We start from the raw sequence: 21,440 nt of genomic DNA, 5'->3' as shown, positions 1-21,440 counted from the left end.
CCAGGCCGTCGGTATGGGGGTGGCGTCCCCATCACCGAATCCCTTGGGGTGTCAAATGCCCTCGTGGTAGGCCTCTCCTGTCGTGCCCCCTTGAGTGGGGCTCATAGTGACCTGTCTCCATATCTACATTTATCCAATTTTTCCTTAGATTTGTGCACATTTTCTGCTGCTATAATCTATTCACTCTATCCCTTCCAGGTGTCCCAGTCCTGTGTGGAAAATTAACACCTTAATGTTCCTCAGACACTGACTTTCCATTGTCTTTGAATGTCCTCTTATTCATCTACATACTCCGTCAGTCTTGTCTATTTATCTTTTCCGTGCGGTTTACTAACTTGTATATCGTTATGTGTGTTATTCACCACGATCGTCTGCTGGTTATCCAGCCAGCCTTTCCCCTACGGAAAGAGCTCAGAGCTCGTAGTGACCGATCTTCGGGTAGGACTGAGACCACGTTACACACAACACACACCGGGAAAAGCGAGGCCACAACCCCTCGAGTTACATCCCGTACCTATTTACTGCTAGGTGAACAGGGACTACACATTAAGAGGCTTGGCCATTTGCCTCGCCGCTTGCCGGGAATCGAACCCGGGCCCTCTAGATTGTGAGTCGAGCGTGCTAACCACTACACTAAGCGGTGTGTGTAATTTACTGTTTGATCTGCTGCAGTCTCTGACGAGACAGCCAGACGTTACCCTACGGAACCGATCTTGGGATAGGTCTGAGACCAGGCACACACCACACACCGGGACAACAAGGTCACAACTCCTCGATTTACGAGTACATCCCGTAGCTACTCACTGCTAGGTGAACAGGGGCTACACGTGAAAGGAGATACACCCAAATATCTCCACCCGGCCTGGGAATCGAACCCCGGTCCTCTGGCTTGTGAAGCCAGCGCTCTAACCACTGAGCTACCGGGACGTGTGTGTGTGTTTGTGTGTGTGTTATATTGAGTGGGGACAAGGCACTGGTTCCAACACTCGTAGGTGGCTCCAGTCTGACCTTAGCGACCATGCTCGCCCGGGCCTCATTCTGAAACACTTCTGACACGGCCTGGTTATCAAAGCTGTTTTGTTTTTTTATTCTTCTTTCTTTTTTGGCAGATTAACAATATTTCTATATTCGAAAGGCATTAGCCTAAGTTACGTAGAGTTTTTAAGTGTATTCGTTTCAGTTTACGTGCAAGCCCAAACAATAATAAGACGTGCGCTTCTATCAGTGGTGGTGGGCAGGAACCGTAAACTCAAGTATTCAAAGAATCGGTTCCTTGGGCAGGCAGAACCGTCGAAATCGGTTCCGGAACCGGTTCCTCGTGGAATCGGTAGAGCGCGGCTGGTGAATACCGAATACCAGAGTCTCAGAACCGCCAGCGAGTTGCTTGATGAATACCAGGAGCGCTGGCGGTTCCAAGACTCTGGTATTCATCAGCCCGCGGAACCGGTTCCGGAATCGTTTTCTCGGGAGAATCAGTAGAGCACGGCTAGTGAACACTAGAGTCTGAATCCCCAGCGCATTGCTTGATGGTTACCAGGGAAGGGTGTAGTGTCCCAGGATTCATCTAGATTACCGGCTGGGATGATTTTAGAATACAAAGTACTGACTCCCGGTCCTAAGAGACTTGTAATCTGTGATGGATACTGAAAGACAGTGAATGTAAATGGATTCACGGTTCAGCTAATGAACACAGGATTCCTTTAATAATATACATGCTTGAGCTGTCTTATTTCGCTTCGATGCCATTGTCTAAGTAGATTTGAATGTGATAAATAATTTTCTAATACTGCAAATTTAGGTATCTCGATATATACACCTTTAACACAATGTTCTAAAAAAATCCTTGGTGCCTGGAAAAAAAAAGAATACATTATTATTTGATAGAAAAAGTTATTGTATAATCAGCAAATAATGAATTATGTGTGTGTAGGCTTAGCTCTTATGACGTGTCTTTTTATTTATTTATTTTTTTGGCCATCACCCTAGCATGGGTATTAGGTCATTTTTCATTGATTTATTTATTCTTTTAAGATTAAAACTTTCTTGGATTTCTATAAACAATTATTTTTTATTTGTTTATTTTAGTTTTGTTTATTTTTAAATATTAACATTACACACTCAGGTTCTCATACACGCTTCATTCACACAGGGATTCTACTCTTATCTCAAAACTATTGTCTTTATCAGGGCATGGGGGAGGGAGGGATAACTCACAAGCACACCGGATAGTTTTATTTACATACATAACATTGTTGAAATATTTACAGTGCAAAATAAATATATACACATAAATCACAACTCTCTGATTAAATTGCTCTCAGTCAGGTAAATCATCAGTCTATCGATAGAAATAGAGAATGAGAGAAATGAAATAGTCTGCCTTTTAAGCAGCTCGTTTCTTGTACGGCGGCAGCTGCCAACACTCGCTGTACAACTAGATACAATTTGATATATAGTGCTTTGACAAATAACCAAAAATGAAAACAATAACGAAGAGAAAGATGTCACAATAACCAGTAAATCATTATGTGATATTTTTACAAGTATAGTATCTCATTGATGATAGATTTAGTAATAGATAGTTATCATACTATTAAACACACGTAGTGCCTTCAGACATACCTTCTGCTACTGGTTAAAACGGCGGTTGTGGTGTTGTGGTGGCGGTGGTGATAACAATGGTGGTGGCGGTGGGCTATACTGATCCATACACACCCCACACACAGCCATAAACACACACAAAAAAAAAAACACTCTTATATACCGAAAACATTCGTAAACACACTCAAAACACCCCCACACGCATCCAGAACATGTCTACACACACACACACACACACACACACACATGAAGTGAAGTGAAGTGAAGTGTTGCTATATTACCGACAGTTTTCAAGCAGCACCAAGCACCAATTAAGCACCAAGCTTCCAGATAACCAGTGCAAGCCTTCGCCGCAACTCTCCACACTGTCTTATCTTCACCAATCAGAGGTATTTATAAGGCTATTCACTTATTTTTAAGTTTTCTTTACATTTGAGAGTGAAAACAGTACGCAAATATTAAAAGGTGATAGGATAACGATCATTAAAAAGAGCAAGGCGTCAGTATTAACAGCTGATATTTCCTTTTCCTCACTTACTGTAAGTCAAACATGTGTCAGAATGCAGCCACCAGTCTACTATTTCATATTCCATAGTCAAAAGTTGCCTATATCATTTAATTTTGGCTTTGTGAGATGATAAAGACATATGGAGGTCCGCCACCGCTGTTTCCAGTGTTGCCTCCGGGCCGCCTTCCCCCTCGGTGCCCCCAGCAATAACCCAACCCCCGGCATCCAGCTGGTTCAAATATTTTTTTTCAAGTTTTTCCTAATGGTAATATTGCGCTTCCTTGGTATGTTTTTATGGTTTCTATAAACGTTTCGTTGTGTTTGAAATGTTTTCCGCGCCTGTATTGAGTAAATATGTAGCGTTGAGTGGTGTTTTATGTCGTTTGTTAATGGCTTTTTAACGGTCAAAAAATTGAATTTCCCATTTTGAGCTTTTTTTATTTGAAGCTATAAGTGAGCCTTTATGGTATGAAAGAATCGTCTATGCTCTTTTAAGTGTGAATTCAATCTATTGAGTGAAATATGTGGACTTTGAAATGGTGTTTGATGATGCTGAACAAAAGTCTTATTCCTTTCTTTATTTTATTTGCTCACGTTTCTGCTTCTCCATCTAACTCGCTGTAGAATGCTTTAAAATATAGCTCAGACTCCGTGAAATGTGGTAAAATACTCACCAAGTGAAAATGGCTTGCCTTTCCTGGACGTTTTAGGAAAGTTATTGTTGAAAATGTTTTATACTTTTAACATAATTAATTTAGACATTTTTTTTTTAAATACTTGAGCTGGAGATATTTTGGTATTTTGAAAATGAGTTTAAATATTTATCACGTCATAAAATATCATGCATTCGGCCGTGGCTTCGTTTTTTCTAAAAGTATTTTTTTAAATCAAATTATTTACGTAATTTAGCCGCTCTCTCTGATGACCACAGCCCAGGTGGTGACTCATCATAGCCCCGGGCTGGCGCCTCTTTTCCAAACTCTCTAGTTTGTCAATATTTCGCCTAATATCTAGTGATTTCTACGTGTTTTCGTGTGTTTCTAGGTTCAGCTGTGTAGATATTGGTAGCAGGAGGAGGAAGAAAGGAGAAATAAAGGAGGATAAGGAGGAAGGAAGGAGAAAGGGGAGGAGCAGCCAAGCCACAATACTTAAGTCACCCTCCATTTCCTCAATATTTTGTTTAACATCTAGTGTTTTTATGTGTTTCTAGGCTCAGGCGTGTAGATGGAAGCAATAGAAGGAAGACGAAGGAGAAACAATGGAGGAGGATGAAGAAAAAATGATAAATTGAAGCGGAATAGGAGGAGCCAAGGTGTAATATTTAGGTAAGTGTCCCTTTTAATCTTAACGATCTTTTTATACAAACTGTTGGTTCTGGGATATATTTGGGGTGCTTCAAGTGTGTTCAGTAGTGTTGCAGGGTGTTATGAGTATGTTTTTGGTGTATACTTTGTGCTTTCAGTGTGTTTTAGGTTTTTTTAGGTATATTTTACGTACCTTGAGTAAGTAAATTGTGATGTGTTTTAGTATTTGCATGTTTTGAGTGTGTTCTGGGAGCATTTTGAGGGGTTGTGTGGTGTTTTGTGTGTGTATTTTGTGTTAATTTTGAGTGTTTTAAGCTGTGTGGATGTGTGTTAGGAATCTTTTATATGTGTGGGGGTGATTTGGGTATATTGGGTGTTTCTAGTGAAATTTAATTGTGTTTGGGGGCATTTTGAGGAGTTGCATGGCTTTTTGAGTGTGGCAGGGGATGATATTGAGTGCTGTAAGTGGCTTGGGTGTGTGGGGGTGATTTTGTTTTATATTGGGTGTTTCTAGTGAGTTTTGGGTGTGTCTTGGTGCATTTTGAGGTGTTGCATGATGTTTTGAGTGTTTTTTTTGTTTGTTTTGAGTGTTTTAAATGGTTTGGGTGTGTGTGGGGTGGTGGTTTTGGCGTATAGTGGTATTTCTAGAGAGTGTTGTGTGTGTTTTCTGCTGATTTTTGAAGTGTTACTTGGTTGTATGTGTTTTGGGTTAGTTTGGAATGTTGTAAGTGGTTTGTCTGTGTATTTGGGTGGTTCGAGGTGATTTTGGTGTATAATGGGTGTTTCTAGTGACGTGTAGGTGTATTTGGGGACATTTTGGGTTATTGAGTGGTGTTTTGAGTGTGTTTTGGATTAGTTTTGAGTGTTTTAAGTGGTTTTTGCATATATATATATATATATATATATATATATATATATATATATATATATATATATATATATATATATATATATATATATATATATATATATAATGTTGTGACGTCATAGGATATCTACTAATCAGAGCACAAAGAAATGATGGTGATATGGCAACGCTAAATCGGTGCCTGCTATTGGCAAATGACTAGTATGAACGAACTTCTTATATAATATTCGTGCAATTTCTTTGAATAATGGATACAAGCCTGCCTGCAACACACATGATTGTATTATATTCTACTTCGTTCATCTGTTGACACTGGCATTTACAAGGATTCCTAAATAATATTAATGATAACATTCTTTTAATAAGCACTATATAGTATATTATTTGTGATTTATAACTCATGCGTATCTACCATCTGTATTCATGTGGAACCGTTAAAGCGGAACCGGTTCCAAGAACTGGAAACGGTTCCTGACCGGCGGAGGAAAGCAGAAAACAGTGCCAAATTAAAGAGAGAGAGAGAGAGAGAGAGAGAGAGAGAGAGAGAGAGAGAGAGAGAGAGATTATAGTTACTTTATCAAGAGCCCTCTAATGTCACATAATGGTACAGTAGACGGCCTTGAAACATGGATATAAAGAGCGGTACCCTGGGCGTTTAAAAATTGTATGTATTTCCAATGCGCGGTTAGTAGAGTGCAACGGACCAATAGAACGAAAAGGTTTTGGGAGAACAAAGTAAATAAAAGCTAAAAAAAAAAAAAAAAAAAAAAAGTGAAGAGGCGGGAAAAAAAGTGTTAAATTAAGCAACAAATGTGTGTGAAATGTGGCAAATAAACTTGAATAAAATTAATAGTTTTGAAATAAAGTAAAGAAGTGTACGGTAAGTAAAATGTAGAAAGAAGAAGAAAGAATAGTGCCAGGTAAAGTGGACCTAGAACAGTAACTAGACTCTGCTAGAGAAATCTTGGTGGAGAGAGAGAGAGAGAGAGAGAGAGAGAGCATACTTTCGTTTTGGGAAGAAAATGCTACCGTAGTTTCTATTGATACATTAGGAATAGATACATTTACAGTGGATGAAATCCCGTCTCCAATAATTCTGTTAATATCATGCAGCAATATATCTATGGGCATGCACTAGACTTCTAAACAACAATCCACTTTATTTATACGTGCAGTGACTTCAAAGTGATCATTCTACATCGATTCTGATAAACTTATACAATTTGTGAATGAAATTGTTATTGTTTAACTGAAAATCTATCATGTAGCAAATGTCCTCTTAAAAAACATAACCAAACTACGCAATTTGTCATCAACCATACGATATAAGCTAGGAAATATACTAAGCGTTTTTCTCAGCTGATAAAATGATAAGACATGAGCCCTGAGATGAAATGATGAGAAGATGATGATGGTAAATGTTATGTGAGTCAGTACTGGAACGCGTCGTCTGCTGGCATGACGGAGTGTCTTCCGCCTCAGAAATATGCTTAAATTAGGCTCTAAAAAGGATCACGGCATAGAATATAAGTGCACAATACGTCTATTAGATGACAACGAGGTTCTGGAGTGTGAATTCCAGGTATGTCCAGCCCTGGTTACCGTCATGTGAGGGGAAGCTGTCACGACACGGGCCGGGAATTGTCTTAATTTAATTACGGAAGAATGTGTTAAATTTGCTGTGTAATTATATTTCCCTTAGAGATGTGTAGATAAATGAGTTTGCTGTATGTCCTTTCAGTAACTCATAATAGTGTTTGCGTCACTGAGCTCACATTTCTGGCACCGACGCAGCAATGTTGTGACAGCATTTATTTATTTATTTTTTTCTGGTCGGTTATACAGTGTTGCTTAGTGTCCCATTACCGTAGCTATTCTGATGCCAAGGAATTGAATTAGGCTTGAGCTTCGTTTCACTATTCATGGTGATAATAAAACGAATGTGGTAAAATGATGCGTAACGCGGGTAATGTTTTGGACGATCGAACAAGGAAGCAATAGTGAGGGCAGGGTAGGGTATTGAGCAAGGAGCAGGGGAGGGGAGTGCTGGTGTTCACAGGCTCTCAGCACCTTGTGGCTTGAGGAAGGACACCAGCTAGCGTACCTGTCATGCAGTATCGCCTGCAGTATAAATGAAATGAGGTCACTCAATAAAATGACAAAATTTGTAATGTCCTTTTGTAACTCCGTATTTAACAGGAATATAAGTTTTACATGACATGCCAGACATAATCTGGCAATGACAATGTGCTACATAAACACAGAAAGAGAATAGTAACCATGTCAAAGAAACTAAGGTAATTCAGACATGGTTCAGTACTGCCAGGGCACCTATCTTGGCACTGTCCCCAAGCTCAATCTTGACTCAGGGCTGCCCCGGGGTTGACAGTCAGTACACATGGTCTTATCTACTTTACCTTACCAAATGTGACAACACTGCAAGTTTGTGGGGGGATTTTAATTTACCAACTCTAATATTACATGTTTTCATATGTTTATACAAAGGCAGTATTGAAAGTTTTGAGTTCCCATACAGAATAAAAGATTAGAAATTGGGACAATTTGAGAAAATTAGATGAGGTTTGTTGGTGGTGAGCAGTGAGCATATGTCTGATGGTATGATATTTTCATTCTGAGTATCTGCAATACAGTAAGTTTACACAAATCACAAATTGATGGCACAGATTTTTTCATATCAAATTACATACATGTGCAAACTGACATTAAACTGACATAAGTAGTGTACAGGCTAGAATAATTTTGTTTTTCATTTGTTTAAGTCATTACAGTGACCTGGCCAAATGGTAAAAGATTTAGATTTTTAATTAGGAATAAATAAATAAATGGAAAAAAAACCAGATAAATACAGATAGACTGAAATATATATGTTGCCTGTGAGATGCAGCACCACCAGCTGCGCCGCCTTCATCTTGCCTCATTAAATGGCACTACCTACTTTGATTATCCCATTTTTTTTGGCAAATTCTCTTTGCCCTGCTCAAGGACTGGCATCTAAGTGGGCCTTTTTTTTTTTTTTTTTTTTTTTTTTTTTTTTTTTTTTGTTGCCCTTGGCCAGATTTTCCCTTTTACATTAAAGAAAGGGAAAAATAAGCAGGTCAGTACATCAGTGTAATGCATGCATCAAATATACCAGAAACCAGAAAACATTATAGTTTTTGAGAGTGGGTTGATGCTGTAAAGGAATATGAGGAATGTGTCCATCAGGACATGCAGCATAAACTCTCTCTCTCTCTCTCTCTCTCTCTCTCTCTCTCTCTCTCTCTCTCTCTCTCTCTCTCTCTCTCTCTCTCTCTCTCAGTTGCCTGTGGACTGTCATCTTAGTTCCATATGTTTTTTGGTGGCTGTCAGTTTGGAATAACAGAAGAAACCAGCTGTGGCCACACTTACAATTTTGGCAGAAATGATCTAGAACATGTTGTGTAGCACATAAAAGACAGTGATGCAATGGACTGTGTTTGAGTTACTTGTATCATTTACTCTCAAGGAATGGAGAACATCTCAGCATATAACATTTACAATAATAAAAAGATGTATCTGTGGTTGAAGTTAAAAAGAAAAAAAAAAAAATACTGTCTGAGAATTGTGTGATGAGACAAGAATTTGTTTTATGCATGCCATTTTGAAACTCAAACTCAAATATGCTTTGCTTTCATCTGTCAAAAGACATGGGACCTCTGTCTATAACCTGTTAGATCTGAAGTCGTAGGTCAATCAACGGCCTGTTACGGCATGCATGAAGCAGGATTGATGGGAGTTTGTAACCGCGTAATGTCACCACATGTCACACTTTTGGTGAGATGCTGTTCATCTTTAGGCCTCAGCAGTGACATCACCAGCAAGGAAATGTCAGTCTGATATATAGACTGATTCATTGAAGATTTATTATAGATTTTTCAAACACATATTAAATTGAAAGGATGAGATGTCAGGTGAAAATAAAGAGAGATTTATGATTATCAGAAAGTGTCAAGATATCTCCATTAAGGACTATGTAGGTGGTCCACAATTTCATCTAGAAAATGTCTTGCTGAGCTCTTCTTTTCCTGTCATTTTTCTTGAGGCTTGAACTTTGTGTCTGTGTTGGATCAGGCTACATTAGGTGCAGATCACATTATTTATGGCAGGTGTGACTGACAGACAAAATGTGCAGAAAGCTTTCTCCCCACGACATGTATTGCAGAAATCATTTGTCATCTTATTTTTTTGTTTCACTCCTGTTGTAGCACTACTGCCTTGAAATACAGAAAATAATTGAAACAGAAAATTGGTAGTTATGATGAAAATTTTTCAAGGCAAGGGAAGATAAGGACATGAAAATTAATGATAGCAATGATAAAGTTAATTTTTAAATTGCAGGAAATAAGAACATTAAATAAAATTTCAATAATGAAAGGGATTTTTGTGACAAGATGGATGTGTTGTCACTCGTGTTAAATTATTGCTATAATTTAATCTTTAATGGTTCAAGACTTCAGAGAAAAAGACAAAATAAAATCACTAGTTGTCATTAAGCTGTCATGTACTGTATATTTGTGATGCAGTGTCACAGTTCAATCATGGAGTCTTTCTGTTAGTGTTAGTGTTTTAGTATGTTGGTCATATGATAAGGTTGAGCTGTTGCTTAATGTTATGCTTTTGTAGGTAATGCTCTTGTTGAAGCTTTATTAGGATATCATAACAATTGTATAAACTGTTGTGGAAAATTAAGTATTTCTGGCATACCAGTTAGTCCTTGTAAGGGTTTTTCTCTTAAAGATTGCAGGATTACTAAAGGATTACTAAAAAACTGATAATTATAGCAATGTAACTTAAGTAATGATATTTCAGAATCTTCAGTAAATTCAGCTCTCTCTTTTTGTGGCCCTAAGCAATGGCACTCTAGACCACCCTAAGGTTGCCTAGAGGCTAGAGATAGCAACAGCTGTGGAGGTACTGTCCTGTCCTGTCATGTACAAACTCTGCAGTGAATCCAAGTGCTTTTGTCTATAGTGCTGCACTGACACCATTCCCAGCTGATATCTGCATGGTCACACCTAGTAGTAACATGGTGTAGGCAAACAATTGCCACTGCACATTAGATACAGACTGAGTGATGCTTTAACACGCCCATACAGCACCATGAATGACAAAACATACACACATATCCACACACACACACAGCAGCTTGGCAGCATAAGGCAGTAGTATCAGGCAGGCAGCGGTCACTGTTATCAGTTTTGGGCATAGTAGTGTTCTCTGAGGCTCAGTTCACATACCAACCACATACTAATTCAGTGGTAGTTCTGGATCAATGATTTTAGTGTTATAATATAAATTCCCAGAGATCAGATATTCCCTGCTAAGAATCACACAAGCAGTACCTAGTCATATGTAAGGTATTGCATAAGAAGCTTCAATATTTTTAGCTGCAGATTTCAAAGTCTAAGCACATCTCTAATAATTTCCCCATATGGTAACTGTGCCGTAATCTATTGCTTGTGTTTTTTCAGAGTTATCATAAGGGGAAGATTCTTCTAGACTTTGTGTTCAACAAACTTAACCTTGTAGAAACTGACTATTTTGCTCTACGATATGTTGACCAAAACAAGCAGCGAGTAAGTGCCTATTGTTTGTTTTGTCTGTTGTAAAGTTGCAATAAAAATGTGTATATGCATTGTTCTTTTCTCATATGTTATACAGTATGATTAATGCAACATTATGCATTTATTTCAGCACTGGTTAGACCCAAACAAGAATATTTTGAGACAGATTAAGAGTAAGTGTTAGCTGTGGTGTCTGTAAATCGTAGGTAATTAAAGGATGCACATATGCATATATGTCATGCCTATCCAACACCCAGTCTTAAGAACTCTGGGCAGAAGGTTGCTACATTCCCTTTGCATTCCCTGCTTCTCATCCTCCTCATATTCCCTGTCTCTTACATACTCCACCAGACTCAAATGTCCATGTAATAAATTGAGGTTCAAGTTAAGGTGCAGCTGCTTCAGTAATCATCATGGCTTTTCTTTAGAGCCAGATTCAAATTGCAGGGAGAGTTTTTTTTTATTTTTATTTCATTTATTTTACTTCTTTGTAAGTAATTTTGAAATTGGTAATTGAGATTTCATTATTCATCAGTTAATTTCTTCATTATAATTAAAGAATATAATTTTAGGCCTATACAAACTGTTGATTGATCTCTCTGATATGAGATGTAATTCTTCCACAGACCTTTCGCCAATCCTTTTTTGTTTCCGCGTCAAGTTTTACCCAGCAGACCCCCTCCGGCTACAGGAGGAGATAACACGCTACCAGCTCTTCCTGCAGCTGAGACGTGACCTTCTGCATGGCCGACTGTACTGCTCCCAGTCAGATGCTGCCATTCTTGCAGCGTACACAGTTCAAGGTCTGCACTGGCTATGATTTAGATATTTGCTGTATTATTCAAGGCCAGTTTACCTGAATTCCTATTCTCATGTTTTTATGATCTTTATGATAAATTACCTTTGCTTGATCTCCATTTAAGACAGTGTCTATTCACAGCTGAGATTGGTGACTATGATCCATCCAAGCATTATGGGAACTACATCAGTGACTTCAAGATCTTGCTCAAGCAAACGCCCAAAATTGAGGAAAGAATTATGGAGCTTCACCCAACACTCAAGAACCACACACCTCTTATGGCAGAGACTGCATTTCTCAAGAAAGCTTCGGTGTTGGATACCTATGGTGTAGACCCTCATCCTGTCAAGGTGAGGTGTTCTTACTGCATTCACAGTGGTCTTCCTTTCCTGCATTATTTCTCTTCTGCCTTGATGTAAAATTCTACAAAAAAAAAAATGTGTGTGTGTGTGTGTGTGTGTGTGTGTGTGTGTGTGTGTGTGTGTGTGTGTGTGTGTGTGTTGATAAGCACAAAAACAATTAGGTTGATATAAATACTCTCTCTCTCTCTCTCTCTCTCTCTCTCTCTCTCTCTCTCTCTCTCTCTCTCTCTCTCTCTCTCTCTCTCTCTCTCTCTCTCTCTCTCTCTCTCTCTCTCTCTCTCTCTCTCTCTCTCTCTCTCTCTCTCTCTCTCTCTCTCTCTCTCTCTCTCTCTCTCTCTCTTTGTAGTAAACTGCAGAACTCTTATGGTGATTGAGCACCTGTGCAACATTGTACAGTAATTATTATTTATTGTACTAACATTTTTTCTCAGGTATAATTCAGTGTCTGATTTTGTTCTAAGGAATATCTAGTTTTGTTTCTGAGTTGAGTTCACTAAGTTTCATCAGCACAGGTAGATGTACAATTTTTTTCAGTTTGAGTCATTGTTACTATGTAGATCCTGTTTATTTGACAAAATATCACTCATAATGTTTGATACATAGGCACAGTTATATACATAATGAATTACTGTCTTGAGAAATATAGGTAAAATGCCTTTTTTTTTCTCTCCATACCTAATCTTCACGTCCATTTTATCAGGAGATTGACACAGTAGGTATTTGTTGGTAAAAGACTTGCTAGCAAACTTACAAATCTGTAGATGTGAACTAAATGTTGGAAGTATAGTAGTTTTAGTTTTGTTTTTAATGCACTCATATTTTGATATTTTCTTCCGGCAGTCATTTACAAATTATTATTTTTTTTAGAGTAAACCAGTGCTTTGCATAATGAATTCTGGTTACTAGAGCTGAATTTTACCTTTTTTTGTGGATCCCAAGAATTTTCCTTTTTTTTTTTTCCTTATTTTTCTTTTTTTTGGCATATAGTTAATTTGCTAATTTTCCTTGGAATGAAAAGTGAATAAAGATTGATTAGTTGCTTACGTTATGTTTGTGTGAGGTAGATGAAAGACACTTTTCTGATAATTTGGTGTAAATCACCATATCATGAGTTTTTTTTTTTTTTTTTTTTTTTTTTTCCTAGTTAGATATTTACTCATGTCAAAAGACAGTGGTTCTCAAGGCCACGCCTGGCATGACTCTTGCAACCACAACTCTCGTCTTTGTGATGCTGTTTTCCCAGTCATTATTCCCTGAGTCACTGGAATAAGTACATACTCTGTCCTGCGAGTCATGAGGGATCCTGATCCTAAGTACATGGAGTGAACCCTGATGGGATATTCATTATGGCTACTATTTGCTGCTGCTTGGACACATGCTAAATGGATATATATATATATATATATATATATATATATATATATATATATATATATATATATATATATATATATATATATATATATACACACAGGGTGGGGCAAATCAAATGCCCTAGTTTTGATAGGCTATTAGGAAAAGTAAAACAATACTTACAGAATTATTTGTTGTTTTATTCGAATCAGTATACAATGCTGTTTGTGTGATCACTTTTTAAAGATGGCATCAGGAAGATGGTGGCCATCTGTAGCGATGCACTGTTGAAGGCGATGTCTGAAGTTTTCGGCTGCTCTTCGACACATCTCAAGGGGTATTGCAGCGATTTCCTCCCGAATTCGCATCTTCAATTCTTCCAAATTGTGTGGCCGACTTCTGAACACTTTCTCCGTGAGATATCACCACAAGAAAAAGTCGCAAATGCTCAAATCAGGAGCCTCGTCTCCAAGAGACGAGGCGTGCTGGGAACATCTGTCGCAATTTGACCATTGCAACTTGAGCAGTGTGGGCTGTTGCTCCATCTTGTTGGAACCAGATATCTCCCAGATTTGTTTCCTCACTTAATTCTTCCAATTTCGGTTCAAAAAAGTCTTCCAACATCGCAAGATAACGTTGAGAATTGACGGTGACAGATCTTCCATCCTCCTCAAAGAAATAAGGTCCAATTACCCCAAATTTGTAAACTGCGCACCAAATAGTAACTTTAGGGGAATGAAGCGGTGAAGTTGGCCACACAATTTGGAAGAACTGAAGACGCGAATTCGGGAGGAAATCACTGCAGTACCCCTTGAGATATGTCGAAGAGCAGCTGAAAACTTCAGACATCACCTTCAACAGTACATCGTTACAGATGGCCACCATTTTCCTGATGCCATCTTCAAAAAGTGATCACACAAACGGCATTGTATACTGATTCGAATAAAACAACAAATAATTCTGTAAGTATTGTTTTACGTTTCCTAATAGCCTATCAAAACTAGGGCACTTGATTTGCCCCACCCTGTATATAATATATATATATATATATATATATATATATATATATATATATATATATATATATATATATATATATATATATATATATATATAAAATTTGTACAAAGTTGTTATATTTTGTATAATTGAAATGATAGTTCAGCATAATGTCCATACTTCATTTTATCAATCATGGCATTAGGTGTCTCAAAATGTTTTCCAGCATGACATTAATTGTAATGATCAATGAATATTATTCAGATTTGAATCTTTAAAGACTGTTTGCATCACATTCCTTATCCTGAAATCCAAGATACGTACTAGGATTTCAATACTAGATTATTTATCTCTGTCTTATGAGATAATGAGCATGAATCATGTAAGCACTGAGCTGTGCTATACATGACTGGTCCCTGGTGTAGCACCTTGCTAGGTCTCACACACTCCCCTTCCCCCTCCTCCCTCAGTACTTCTCTTATAGTGAAAATTTTGCCCTGATTAGGAAAGATACTTCATGACAATATTTACCTTGACATTGTAAGTTGTTGTTCTTGCACTTTCACAGGTAACCATATAGTATTAGAATTCACCGTTACATATTAGCAGTATGGAGACCATTGGTTAAAACTCGTCCATTATATTTTGCTTGGCTGCCTTCATTTCATTGGTTGTGCCAAGATGGAGATTGTAAAGCTTTGCCAAAGCTAAGCTGTAGTATTTCTCTTGCATCACACAATACCTGTATGCTCTTTTTATGTAATGAATACAGGTACACCACTGATTTAGCCAGGAAAAGATTATTTAGAATTTTCTTTAGTTCAGAGAAAATTTAATTAGTTTGTGCTAAATTTTGAGAGGGACTTTGAAATTCCATCAACTGCCATTAAGTAACTGAGCAACAACAGATGTCGTTGTTTTAGTTAGCAGTAATGGAGAGACAATATCTCATTAAATGAGCCTACATTACATGTTTTTTAATATCTGTATGGTACCTTAATGAGTGATACATGAGATAGTTTATAGTTATAAATGGGAACATAACATGTATTGATTTTTAACCTAAAGTATTTGTGGAGAATGATATGTACATATTTTCATCATTTGTTGGGGTTATGGTGTCTTTATGCAAATATTTGTTATATTTATCAACAAAGTACATATTACAACTTGAGGAAATGTGGACTTCAGAAAAGAGAAGGAAATACAACAATGAAGAAATGCTTTAGGAAGTGTTACAAAGATACAAGCAGTACATTGATCTTGACATGTATTGAATTCACAGTAGACAGCATTGCAGACCAACACAAATCATTCGGTACCTTTTCAGAAACTCAGCATCAGTGTACGGGGCAAAAATCTCTCCTTACAGAAAACATAAATGCTTGCAGCTAATGTGAAATAGTCATTATTGGCTGGCTATCTTGACTTGCACCTGAGAAGAATTCACAAGTTCTTGTGTCACCCATCACTTGCCATCTTGCAATGCCATGTGGGACAAAACTGCACACATAATGCTTGCAAGGTTTCATGAGTTTGATGTATGGTATCTTGTAAAGTTATGCATGCTTGGAAGCCTTTCTTAGGACTCACAAGAGCTTTTGAAGTTTGATAAATTCCAACCTAGACCTTTGTTATTAAATTATTGTTTTGTGATGTCTGTTCTGGCAAAATGATTGATCCAGTAAGAAGCAGAAAGGGAGTTTGCAAATCAGTGGTATACCTGTACTTATATCCAGTACATATTCTTTTTATTTTTGATATTTATCATATTTCAGTGTATCATTTCAGCTTCTTGATAGAATACTAAACCACCAAATGTGCATCCTATTATGATCCTCACTATAATTGCAATCTCAAGTCTGGCACTTGTACCACACCTCTCTGTTTGTCGGTTAGCAAAGAGCATATATTATTTAACTCTGAATTTATAGATTAGACTTTGATTGACTTTGGCTGCATTATGACACATGCACTGAAATGCATGCCTATTGATATTCAGTTTCATATAATCATGTAAATACTATACATATATATTTATCTAAGAAAAGTTATAGATCACATAATTTGAAGTGCAGTTTTTTGCAATGGAATGTTTAGTATGTGAGTAGTAAGACGAGACGTTAGCTTTGGTTGGGTGAGGATATGATCATGAGGCTTTTATTCCCAGGACCACCGTGGGAGCCAGCTGTATCTGGGCCTCAACCACACGGGAGTCTTGACCTTTCAGGGTTCCCGCAAAACTCACCACTTTAGATGGGCTGAGGTCCAAAAGCTCAACTATGAAGGAAAAATGTTCATTGTCCATCTTATATTTGCTGAGGTAAGAAATGGAATAAGGAGGAGAGGTGGGAGGAACTACAGGAGAAAGCAATGAGGGATTGAAACATTGCCAGTGTTAAAATGCTCTCACTTGTTGGCCAATTACAAATATTGTTGGGACACTTCATAGTAAAAGTCAGTTTTTTTTTTTTTTTTTTTTGGTGAAAATTCAGCTTTGTAAAATGCAAAACTAACTTGCCAAAATCAACACTTTTTTTTTTTTTTTTTTTTATTGTAAATGCTTGTCAACTACCACAGTTATACTTCTCGATAGTCTGGTTAATGAGCCTGCATTGTGTTGAGCTATCTTTGCATGGGGACCTTTATATTCCAAATCTAAGGGAGAAATAAAGAAAATAAAAAAAGTGCATAATTAATCTTGTATCATATAAGTGCATTCTGTTTAGGCTTCTTTGTCATGAAAAGTATCATATAAGTGCATTCTGTTTAGGCTTCTTTGTCATGAAAACTATCACTAATAGTAACATGAAACAAAAATGGATTTATCAGCAAGGCAAAGCCAGGATTTTTTTTTCTCTCTCTCATTTGAATCATACTACTAAACATATTTATACCTATAGTTTTAATTGTACAGGTCAGTAAAAACCCATATGATGTAACAAACCTAATATAAAAATGTATATAAGCAGATAGGTTATTGAGACTGTGACAGGAGATACAGAAAAGATGGCTGGAGATGAGCTGTGAGAGTTGGGTAGAGAATGATTTACATGCTATGAATGTAAATTATGTAAGTGTGGAAAATCTTCCTGGAAACAGTGCATACTTGTTTCATATGTGAAGCATAAATCATGTTGTAATGTTATCCTATGTCACACAGGACCTTTCATAATGCTACTTAACTACTCATTTTGATATTCACTGACAGCATTTATTATTCAATGTTTTAGAGGAGACATTTGACATCATGTGTGTGCTGATGACACTCGTACTTGGTGCTTTGCATGCCTCACCTAGGATGCGAGAACAAAGGTGAGTATTTGATGTCATTGTCTATTCTAAGGTATTTATGTAACCTGTATAATCAAACTTCCAAATAACTAACACTTATTCAAAGGAGTCTACTTTGTGGCATGCCAGTGTTACCAGATGGTTGAGCACTATCAGTACATTTATAGAAAAAAAAAATTACTATTGTTTAACTGGAGTGTGTAGGAAATATCTGTATCAATATTTGTTTCTCTTCCCTCCTTTGTTCAAGGATGTGCTCACACATACCATAGATATCACAAGGCAAGATATTTGTTCTAATTATAAACAATTTAATTATGTGTTTTGTAACAAAAGCAATGGAAGAAAGTTTGAAAAGCTCTCAAAATAGTGTAGCCTTTATAGAACATAAAATGTTGAGGCAGCTGGGCCTGGCAGTGCTGCTTTCTTCTGAGGTTGTGACTGTTTGCTTTGAACTATACATAATGTAACTTTTGGGACCCATTAATGTGCACATTGACCACCAAGACAAAGTATCAAGAGATTTTCCTGTATCAATTGATTAAAGTGATTATTGTGATGTCCAGCTGTGTCTGAGAGTTTGTGTGTGTGTGTGTGTGTGTGTGTGTGTGTGTGTGAGAGAGAGAGAAGAGAGAGAGAGAGAGAGAGAGAGAGAGAGAGAGAGTGGAAGGAAGGACATATTATCCTGATTTCTATGAGGGAAGTATATTTTTCACATCTGTCCTATAAGTGTGTGTGTGTAGTTTGTGTGTGTGACATTCTGTGTGTGTGTGTGTGTGTGTGTGTGTGTGTGTGTGTGTGTGTGTCATATATCACTGATTTCTGAGACGTGTGTGTGTGTGTGTGTGTGTGTGTGTGTGTGTGTGTGTGTGTGTGTGTGTGTAAGCATATATCTCTCTCTCTCTCTCTCTCTCTCTCTCTGTGTGTGTCTCTCTCTCTCTCTCTCTCTGACAAGTGTTGATGTGTCTCTCTCTGTGACTCAGATCTCTCTCTCTCTCTCTCTTCTCTCTGACAAGTGTTGATGTGTGTGCTGTATCACTATATATGGTCCAAGAAAGCATCACTGAGAAACGCCATGAAATAGTCACAATTGTGTTGCACAGGAGGGAATTCAGCTGTTATGCCAGGAGACACAGATAAATCAGGCATAACTGGGAAAAATCATCATTGAATTCCCTCCATAGTTTCTTCTTCTATATATTCACTGTCACTTTCTTCTAGCTCAGAACCACTGCTAAGTAAAAGGGTTCTGCCTTGCTCCATGGTGATTTACAATCTGACCCGATCCTTCGCTGTTATCACTGACCTTTCTACCCAGCGTCACCGGAGTTGCCAAGTGTCGCCCATAAAACGGGAAAACAGTTCAGTTACCTCTAAAATTAGGAGCTCTTGTGGAAACACTTGTGTGGTAAAAGATGCCAGATACTTCTACTCACCATCCGCCTCAAGAGAGCGCGCGAGAGACTTAAAATTACGCCGGGAAAAATCTTGATTACTGGGACGAATCCCGTCACTTGGACGTTCTGACACAAACGTTTATATACGACCGCCGGAAGTTAAGGGTTAAGAGGGATGTTTCAATACATTTATCACATACAGTAAAGACTCAATACTCGAACGTCTAAATAGTCAAACTTTTCAATAGTCGAACGCAAAAGTTCGACTTAATACTTGAAAAATACCTATTAGTCGAATGTCCATTCACGTGGCTGTATACAAAGGGTCTCACCCTTCTTGCATTAGAAGCTTACAATGGCAGCAAAGAGGTTTGTTAGTGGTGAGAATAGGCCTACAGGAAAAAATGTAATGACAACCATCAAAAGGAAAAAGGAGATTATTGATGAATACGAGAAAGTAGGAAGAATAACCGATCTTGCAGCTGAGTACTGTATGGCTAAATCTACAGTAGCTACAATACTGAAGAAGACAGCTCATTAAAAGAGCTGATGTGGCGATTGGTGTGAAAAGGCAATTTAAGCAACCTGTGGCAGTGGAAGAAATGGAAAATTATTGATTGGATAAACCAAAGGCAGATGGCTGGTGATTCTTTGTCAGAGGGCATAATTTGTGTGAAGGCTAGGCTGCTGGATCATGATCTTATTTCTGATATTACATCTGACTCCAATGATGATTTTAAAGCAAGTAAGGGGTGGTTTGTGAATTTCAAGAAGAGAACTGGAATTCATTCTGTTGTGAGCCACGGCGAGCCCCCAAGTCAGGGGTAAACATGTGCTATACGTCACTGTCATCAATTCCCACGATGGATGGTGGGACAGTGATTTCACGATGTCCGCGACTCCGCCACCTCTCCCGCGCCTTACTTCTACACCTCGGGTCTCTCGCCATGTTGCAGGGAGACAACTTGTGAATGAGAGTGGTATCAGAAGGGCTTTGGAATTAACAGTTTCTATAATAATAGAGAGCGAAGATAGTGATGTTTTGGACTCTGATATGGATATAGGAGGTTCAACCACCGAAAGGGAGGACATTCCACCACCACCACCACCAGCAACTCCTATTGTGTGTATTTTATATGTTTTTGAAAAAACATACAAATTAGATCACTTTGCGAACATTTTGATTGAGAAAGAGAGAGAGAGAGAGAGAGAGAGAGAGAGAGAGAGAGAGAGAGAGAGAGAGAGAGAGAGAGAGAGAGAGAGAGAGAGAGAGAGGGGATGCAAGGGGCACGTTTTCTATCACTCTAGCCAAGGCTGCTGGACCTGATCGGATGCAAGGCCACATACACCGATAATATCACCTCATTCAACCTATGATATTTTGGTAACCATAGCATCTAGAGACTTTTGGATTTTTGCAATGCAAAGAGGAAGAGTTGCTTGTGGGCAGAACACCATTTGTTCTTACTCGTTTATTGAATTTCCAAGTGTAATCAGTATGTGAATACAGGCTATTTTGTGTGTTTCTTGCCAAACCTCCCGAGTTAGCACGAGCTAAAAATCCCAACATCCCCCAAGTTTTAGGGGTTAATTGTGATGAAACTTTTTGGAAAGAAAAACTATGAAACGTGATCTATATAACAAAGGAAGAGAAGTGTTTGCCAGGACACAAGCACATGAAAGACAGGCTAACCCTGCTTCTGTGCACCAATGCTAGCGGTGACTGCAAAATTAAACCACTGCTTTTTTCCTAGACTTGGGTTTGGCAATGGTTGGAATGAATTACCTGATTTATAGGTATCAATAGTCGAACTTTTTAATACTCGAACGGCCATTTGGAACTAATTAAGTTTGAGTATTGAGTCTCCACTGTATATCCAGCTAACTCTTTTGACCCTTTTCAGGGACTGCTGCAATAGTGGGCCTTTTGTTGTTTTTAAGCTTCTTTTTTTTTGGGTGGTGGGGGGCCCTAGGCTGGTTAATTACTATATATAAAAAACCTCATTCTGTCTTTTATTTATTTATTTATTTTTTATTTTTTCAAATTTTTGATGTATTATTTTATACAATATCTTATACTATTTTGGCTTTATTGTTGTCTTTGCATGCCAGTTTTCTTGCTCTATACCTATCCATGTATGTGCACTTATGCAGTAGTGCATGATAAACAGCAAAGATAAAAGATTAGGATGAGCAAGGGAGAAACTACAGAGCTGCCATGGTGATACTAAATACCTAATGAAGTTGAAACTTTTCAGAAAAAGCACACGGTAGGCTTCAAGTGCCCCACTGCCTCAGCCTGCAGACATTTGTGGAGGTGTGCTGTTGAGCAGAGACTGTTTTACACGTAGG

At 37.9% G+C, this 21,440-nt stretch overlaps 1 protein-coding gene across 7 annotated transcripts in view; it reads left to right on the top strand.

The window, feature by feature from the left end:
• The first annotated feature begins 6,729 nt into the window (after positions 1-6,729).
• LOC123510506 (FERM domain-containing protein 5-like) overlaps positions 6,730-21,440 on the top strand; it is a 34,625-nt gene continuing 19,914 nt past the window's right edge. For 3 of the 7 annotated variants that reach the window (XM_045265732.1, XM_045265738.1, XM_045265731.1), the window contains exons 1-9: positions 6,730-6,863; positions 10,792-10,896; positions 11,015-11,057; positions 11,511-11,687; positions 11,825-12,033; positions 12,746-12,757; positions 16,568-16,720; positions 17,698-17,712; positions 21,347-21,435. In XM_045265732.1, coding sequence (XP_045121667.1) covers positions 6,768-6,863; positions 10,792-10,896; positions 11,015-11,057; positions 11,511-11,687; positions 11,825-12,033; positions 12,746-12,757; positions 16,568-16,720; positions 17,698-17,712; positions 21,347-21,435 — 899 coding nt within the window. In that variant the 5' untranslated portion in view covers positions 6,730-6,767. The remainder of the gene's footprint in view (positions 6,864-10,791; positions 10,897-11,014; positions 11,058-11,510; positions 11,688-11,824; positions 12,034-12,745; positions 12,758-16,567; positions 16,721-17,697; positions 17,713-21,346; positions 21,436-21,440) is intronic. The other 4 variants (XM_045265735.1, XM_045265734.1, XM_045265733.1 and 1 more) reach the window with 3 other exon arrangements.

This window comes from Portunus trituberculatus, chromosome 29 (assembly GCF_017591435.1).
Source record: "Portunus trituberculatus isolate SZX2019 chromosome 29, ASM1759143v1, whole genome shotgun sequence".
In the NCBI taxonomy this organism is placed as follows: domain Eukaryota; kingdom Metazoa; phylum Arthropoda; class Malacostraca; order Decapoda; family Portunidae; genus Portunus; species Portunus trituberculatus.
The sequence above is the reverse complement of the archived record's forward strand: the minus strand, read 5'-3'. Positions and strand labels throughout refer to the sequence as shown.